The sequence below is a fragment of the Monomorium pharaonis genome, chromosome 5 (assembly GCF_013373865.1).
Source record: "Monomorium pharaonis isolate MP-MQ-018 chromosome 5, ASM1337386v2, whole genome shotgun sequence".
Taxonomy (NCBI): Eukaryota; Metazoa; Arthropoda; class Insecta; order Hymenoptera; family Formicidae; genus Monomorium; species Monomorium pharaonis.
This window is the reverse complement of record NC_050471.1, coordinates 21,134,476-21,142,287: the sequence shown is the minus strand read 5'-3', so window position 1 is coordinate 21,142,287 and position 7,812 is coordinate 21,134,476. Positions and strand designations below refer to the sequence as shown.

The 7,812-nt window shown below is 52.9% G+C and overlaps 1 protein-coding gene across 1 annotated transcript; it reads left to right on the top strand.

Annotated features, from left to right (window-relative positions):
* The first annotated feature begins 793 nt into the window (after positions 1-793).
* On the top strand, positions 794-6,049 carry LOC118645803. Its single transcript, XM_036287512.1, has one exon. The coding sequence runs from the start codon at positions 794-796 to the stop codon at positions 6,047-6,049; it is 5,256 nt and encodes a 1,751-aa protein (XP_036143405.1).
* Positions 6,050-7,812: the final 1,763 nt, after the last annotated feature.

Here is a 7,812-nt window from a genome sequence, read left to right as displayed (position 1 = left end):
ATCGCGTGAAGTACCGGGCCGATCAGCTGCTTGCTCTTCCCCGATATTCTCCTCCTAACAACGAATATCGAGGGAGAGTAAGGCGCGTTACCATTTTTCGGCGCGAAGTGAGTCAGTCTTGCGCCTGCTATTGCCCGCCAAGCCTCTCTCAGTTCTCTCTAGGCTTTTTGCATCTTTGAAAAACCTAACGTTCACTACTCGGGGTATCCCTCGGCTCAATTATCAAACATCGTTTCATTGTATTGTGGAAGTGTCGCGACTCGCGAGTGCGCGGTGTTCATTGCGACTTTGCGGGAACCGACGGTGATCTCGCGTTCGCGATCGAACGTCTGCCTCGCGATCAGTCCTGCGGTCTCGTTCGCGCTCAAGATATCCGTCCCGTTGGGGCGTCCTGACACGCGCCCGGCAAGATCCGTCGCGCAATTTAAAGGCAGAAAAGACGACCGTTCGAAACGAAGATTTCCGTTCGTTTGGGATTGGCCCGTCGCTCCCGCATGCTCGCGTTCTCCGTGATTCGCGAGAAGTTATAGTTAAGTGTATTTGAAAAATAAATGGTGCTGATAAGTGTGAAACAGAAAAATCCTGCCTTCTTTCATTTGTGTTTGTGCCTCCTCCAGCGAGTCCGCGGATTCGCGCAACACGTTCTCCGCGCTCAATTCTGAGCGGTTCCGGCCTCTAGCGCACACGGTTGCCGTCGGCAAACGACTTCGCGCGCACATTTGTTGGTCCTTCGAACCGGATCGCGAGAGCGTGTGGAGGGCCTACATTCGTCTTCATTTCGGTGCATCGCATCATGTCTCTCACAGCATCTCAAGCGTTATCGAGTCAAGGGGTGCGACAGCACTCTATTGAACGAGCTCTTGATAATTTTAAGAAGCTCGGTCGAAACAATTTGACGGCGGCGAAAATTCGGTCGCGCGCCACGTCTCTCAAGGAAATCTGGCGTTCATACCAGGAAGGTCACTCCACGTTAATGCAGATAGTTCCTGTCGCCTCCCAGTCTACAATAGAGTATTTCAGCAAGGCTCAATACGACCAGACCGAAGAAGTGTACAACACGACGTTGGATTATATGATGGACTGTCTGGAGGATATCGAGCCAGTAGTGAGTCACCACAATCAGTCTCTCGAGACTGGACCTGCCGTTCATGACACGACTTCGCTCTCATTAGTGCATTTGCCGCCTATAAATCTGCCGCCGTTCGACGGGAACTATGCGGATTGGGAAACATTCCGCGATCGCTTTACTTCCTTAATCATTAATAATAAAGACTTGAATGATTTCGGACGCATGCATTTTCTCGTGTCGTCGTTAAAAGGCCGTGCTAAAGAACGTCTCGCGACTCTCGCGGTTACCGCTAACAACTTTAAGCTTGCGTGGCAAACATTAACCGCACGGTACGAGAGTAAACGACGACTACTCTCGTTTCATTTATCCGCGCTGCTCGATTTGCCCAATGTGAGTCGGGAATCCGCCAGCGAATTACAACTTTTATGCGACAAAATTAATATAGCGATTACCTCACTGCAGAAACTCGATCGCACTCCGAGCGATCTTTGGGACGACTTCCTCGTATTTCTGACGTCACAAAAGTTAGATTCGGCCACTCGTAAAGCGTGGACACTTTATACCACTCACGCCGACGCGCCGTCGACGTACGAAGCATTAAGTCGTTTTGTCGCCTCTCGCATTAGCGCACTGGAAGAATGCTCTCCTGATAGCAACTCAAAATCCGCCTCTAAGTCTGCGGCTTCGTCGCGCGTCCATCTTGCTACGTCCGATAACGCGGCGCTGACTTGTCCGCTGTGCAAGTCCCGTCACTTTATTAATCTATGTCCGCAATTCATCGCGAAAAATGCGAGTCAACGGCGGGAACTCGTCAAGCGATTCAAGCGCTGCGTCAACTGCCTTAGCAGTCGTCACTCCGCGTCCGATTGTACAAGTAAATATACCTGTCGTTTGTGCGCTAAGAAACATCATACGATGTTACACATCGATGTGGAAGCGAATTCTGATGCGGCGACGAGCACCTCACAACATGCGAAGGTATCGTCCGACGCGGCGCCCGCAGTCGAAGTGAATTCATTGCTCTCCTCAGCGCAACCGCGCACTAATGTTCAAATACTTTTAGCGACCGCATGGGTCACTGTCAGGGTCGCTTCCGGTCGATCTGTATCCGTCAGAGCTTTGCTCGATCAGGGCTCTGAAGCCACGTTCATCAGCGGGAACGTGGCTCAATTGCTGCGCGCGAAACGCATCCGAATGCCGGTTTCCATCTCTGCCGTCGGCGGGACTCATGTCGGCACGGTGCAACACGCCGCCGCGATCATTATATCTCCTCGTGCGTCGACTACGCCGGCTTTCGAAACGACGGCGCTTGTCCTCAATTCGCTTACGTCGTACGCTCCGAAATTCGTCTCGGACTTGTCCGGCTTTCCGCATCTAGCCGGCTTGTCATGGGCGGATGCTAAACCGACTAGCTCCGACCCGATTCAACTCATTATCGGCGCCGATCTTTACAGCGACGTAATATTGGAGGGCGTTCGAAAGGGGCAAAGCGGAGAGCCCGTCGCACAAAACTCCGTATTCGGCTGGATTATCTCCGGTCCTCTTGCGCCGACGGTCGACTCGTCGCGAGCTTCCGTCGTTAACTCGCCGCCTCAGCAATACTCCGCTCACCTCACAGTCCACAACTGCTTGCTCGGTCAATCTCTCGCCGAGGAAATCCGGAAGTTCTGGGAGATCGAGGAGCTCCCTCAATCTCAGACTCTAACGCCGCAGGATGAGTCATGCGAGGCTCACTTCCGCGACACTCACTCGCGTCGGGAGGACGGCCGATATATCGTGCGATTACCTTTTAAAAGGGGCCCGCCAATCGACATCGGTCGTTCGCGGGCTGTTGCCGAACGATTATATCATTCGTTATTACGCCGTTTCCGCCTGCATCCGGAGTTGGCACAAGAATACGACCAATTTATGCGTGAATATGAACAGCTCGGGCACATGCAAAGGGCACCGCCCTCGCAAGACGCCTCTCATCAATCTGTTCATATTCCGCATCACCCGGTGTTCCGCGAAGGAAGTGCGACGACGCACTTACGCGTCGTGTTCAACGCGTCGAGCGTCACGTCAAACGGGTTATCGTTGAACGATTGCTTGTACGCGGGTCCGAAATTGCAGACGGATTTGCCCGCGATTATTCTGCAGTGGCGCCATTTCAAGCTCGTTTACATGGCTGATATCGCGAAAATGTATCGCCAAATTTTGGTCGATCGGCGAGATATAGACTACCAGCGTATCGTCTGGAGGGGTGCTAACGATCAGCCTAGCGATTATCAGTTGCTCACCGTCACCTACGGTATGACATGTGCGCCGTTCCTAGCACTTCGCGTCCTCCGCAGTCTTATCGACGACGACGGGCACCGTTTTCCGTTGGCCATCCCCATTCTGCGCAATCAAATTTACGTCGACGACGTTCTATTCGGGGGTGATGACGAATCCGGCGTCCGAGAATCTCGCGATCAACTCGTCGACTTATTACGCTGCGGTGGATTCGAGTTGCGAAAATGGGCGAGCAACTCGCCGGCATTGCTCAGCGACGTCGATCCGTTGGATCACGGACTCGCTTGTGACCGACATATTGCGACCGATGAGAAAGTAAAGGTTCTAGGCATTGTATGGAATCCGGCGCGTGATGTCTTTCAAGTTAGAGTCTCTCTCTCCGCATCAGTTCCTCGGTGTAAACGAGCAGTTTTGTCAACAATCGCAAAGCTATACGATCCCTTGTGGTGGGTGACTCCCGTCACCGTCTCAGCTAAGATCTGTATGCAGCAACTTTGGCGTCTTAATGCGACCTGGGACGAAGACATTCCTGAGACTCTTTTCCGTCAATGGCATTCCATCTATTCTCGGTTTTCCTCACTAAACGATCTCCATATCGCGCGGTGGACAGGAGTTCAATCAAACGTCTCGCATATCGAGCTGCACGGCTTCGCCGATGCCTCCACCCTCGCCTACGCGGCAGCCGTTTATCTGAAGGTTGTCTCCGCCTCAGGTGCAGTGACGCTCTCGTTGCTCGCCGGTAAGTCAAAGGTTGCTCCCATTGCGCCTCTCACCGTCCCTCGCCTGGAACTGTCCGCGGCTCTCTTGCTCGTCCGTCTCGTAAACTTTGTATCTGGTTCGCTCTCGATTAAATCTGTTCCGTGTTTCTGTTGGACGGATTCAACCATCGTGCTTACGTGGTTGCGCGCTCATCCATCACGATGGAAAACATTCGTCGCCAACCGCGTCAGCGCGATTCAAACCCAGTTGCCGGACGCTGAGTGGCGTCACGTGCCGACCTCTGATAATCCCGCGGATTGCGCATCACGAGGCTTGTTCGGTGACGAATTAACTCATCATGCTCTGTGGTGGCGGGGACCACCTTGGTTGCAAGCCTCACGGGAGGAATGGCCTCGCGAGCCCGCCTCGCCGGTTGTGGATGCTCGCGCCGAGGAGAAACTCGTATCGTTAAATGTATCTTCCCCGCCCGCCCGGTGGGATCTTGCGACTCGGTATTCTTCGTGGCTCAAACTTATTCGTATCACGGCGTATCTTTTCAAGTTTATTAACGCCTGTCGACGCCGTAGCGTCGATTCCTCTTCTTTCATTTCCTCACTTAACACCCCTTCACTCCTCGAATGTAAGTCAGCCAAAACATTTTGGCTCAAAAGCATCCAATCGGAGCTTTTTTCGGTTGAGATTCGCGCTCTAACCGCCGGTAAAACCGTCCCTACGAGAAGCTCGTTGGCCGCTTTGACGCCTTTTCTCGACTGCGACGGGATATTACGCGTGGGAGGTCGTCTCCGTCACGCTCCACTCCCATATAAAACACGCCACCCCGTTTTGCTGGCGTCGCATCCCCTCGTGAACCTCATTGCATTGCAAGCTCATTTGCGAGTTCTGCACGGGGGGCTGCAGCTCACCCTTAGCATGCTCCGTCACGAGTATTGGATTGTTCGCGCTCGAAGTTTGGTCAAGGCGGTCATCCACAACTGTACCGTTTGTTGTCGAGAGCGAGCCGCTATTCCGGTTCAGCTAATGGGGGATCTCCCCAAAGCGCGCGTTTCAACTCCGTCTCGGCCGTTTTCTCACTGTGGCGTCGATTACGCCGGGCCCGTACAGATACGCGCGTCCGCCGGGCGCGGTATAACGTCGAGGAAGGCATATATCGCTGTATTCATATGCTTGGCCACATGCGCCATTCATTTGGAGTTAGTCGGTGATTATTCGACCCCGTCGTTTCTTAATGCATATCTTCGTTTTTGTTCGCAACGAGGCCTCCCGTCGGCAATGTACTCGGACAACGGCACGACGTTCGTTGGCGCCGACAGGGAGCTGCATTCCGCTTATCAGCATGCCCTGCGCGATCCTGATTTCCAAAATAAAACTGCATGTGATAACGTCTCGTGGCATTTCATCCCCCCGTCTGCCCCGCATTTCGGTGGATTGTGGGAGGCGGGTGTCCGCAGCATGAAGCATCATCTGCATCAAATTTTAGATCGTACCACGCTCTCGTTTGAAGAGTTCACTACGCTTTTGTGCCGGATCGAGGCATGCTTAAACTCGCGTCCGATCGCGCCGTTGTCCGATTCATTCGACGACTATGAGAGCCTCACTCCGGGACATTTCCTGATAGGCTCCGCTCTTAATGTTCCCCCTGAACCTTCGCTGCTGCAACTTAACGAAAATCGGTTATCGCGGTGGCAACTCATTCGTCACCTCTCTGAACGATTTTGGAAGCTTTGGGCAAACGATTACGTCAACACGTTGCAGCAGCGAAGCAAGTGGCGAAAGATTCACCCGAACCTAAAAATCGGGAAAATAGTTCTATTGCGCGATGCGACGCTACCTCCGTGTAAGTGGAAGCTCGGGCGAGTCACGCAGCTTCATCCCGGTGCCGATAATCTAACACGCGTCGTCACCGTGAAAACCGCTACATCCGAGTTTAAGCGCCCAATCGGGCAGCTATGCCTCCTTCCCGTCGAAGACGTAGCGTCGAGCGATTAGCTCGTTCGCTTCTGCGACATCTAATTCTAAGTTGCGTCGTCAAATTTATCTTGTTTCGACATGTTAGATTTAGTTTAGTTTAAGTCATATTTAAGCATTAAGTGTTCTTCGCCTATAGTTTAAGGAACGTTCGTTCTTTTGTACCTCACTCGCGTCATTAAGATACATTGTTAAGCATGACTTTATCATTTTCATTCCATGTTTTGCGCTCGCGGTCGTCGACCGGCTCGCGTCTTCGTGCGATTATCTTTTCGTTCCTTTGAAACGAGCGTTTCAAGGAGGCCGGTATGTTTGAGATTCGACTGTTAACAATAATGTGTTTTGATAAACATAAATATTTCTTGTTTCCCGTCGTGAGATGTTGTCGGGAATTCATCATCTCATCTCGCCGAGCCGGAGCGTGGACCCGTGGACGTCACCCGTACACGCCGTGATCGCGTGAAGTACCGGGCCGATCAGCTGCTTGCTCTTCCCCGATATTCTCCTCCTAACAACGAATATCGAGGGAGAGTAAGGCGCGTTACCATTTTTCGGCGCGAAGTGAGTCAGTCTTGCGCCTGCTATTGCCCGCCAAGCCTCTCTCAGTTCTCTCTAGGCTTTTTGCATCTTTGAAAAACCTAACGTTCACTACTCGGGGTATCCCTCGGCTCAATTATCAAACATCGTTTCATTGTATTGTGGAAGTGTCGCGACTCGCGAGTGCGCGGTGTTCATTGCGACTTTGCGGGAACCGACGGTGATCTCGCGTTCGCGATCGAACGTCTGCCTCGCGATCAGTCCTGCGGTCTCGTTCGCGCTCAAGATATCCGTCCCGTTGGGGCGTCCTGACACGCGCCCGGCAAGATCTCCGTCGCGCAATTTAAAGGCAGAAAAGACGACCGTTCGAAACGAAGATTTCCGTTCGTTTGGGATTGGCCCGTCGCTCCCGCATGCTCGCGTTCTCCGTGATTCGCGAGAAGTTATAGTTAAGTGTATTTGAAAAATAAATGGTGCTGATAAGTGTGAAACAGAAAAATCCTGCCTTCTTTCATTTGTATTTGTGCCTCCTCCAGCGAGTCCGCGGATTCGCGCAACACGTTCTCCGCGCTCAATTCTGAGCGGTTCTGGCCTCTAGCGCACACGGTTGCCGTCGGCAAACGACTTCGCGCGCACAGTACCTAAAATTAAAAAAGATGAAATAATATTAATATATTACTAAATATTTAAATATATTTTTAAGTTTTTGCATTTTTTGAAAAGATCTTGATATATACATTGTGACGTGGTAGCTTAGCTGCCACGGGTAGCAGCGTCCCTCCCCCGTCACAGGCTGCGAATTCGCGCCGTACGGGGAAAATAGGCGAGAGGCGAGAGGGGATCTCCATGGGGAACCGCGACGGGCCTAGCGAGCGTATTATTAATGTTACATATTTTTGATTTCTTTGCGCGGCGACCGCCTCTCGATGGAATTTGGCGAGAAAGCGAGAGAGGAAGAGAGAGAGCGACGGCGATGCGGGGAAGAAGGAAGGACGCCACTGGTGCCCGGGAGAGACGAGCACGCGGCCCGCACGGGAATTCAGCATGGCCCTGGGAGAGCCACGGCCGGAGCCTAAAGCGGCGGTGCCCGCCAACACCACGGCGGAACATCTCGGAGGGCTGTGGAGGAGCCCGAATGGGACCAAACGCGTCGAGGGAGGCGTCAAGTCCTCTCGCGAGGAACGGAGGTCTCCGCGTGCGCTGCCCCGGCTCGGGAAGTGGCCCAGCGGGAGAAAGAAAATTTCGCG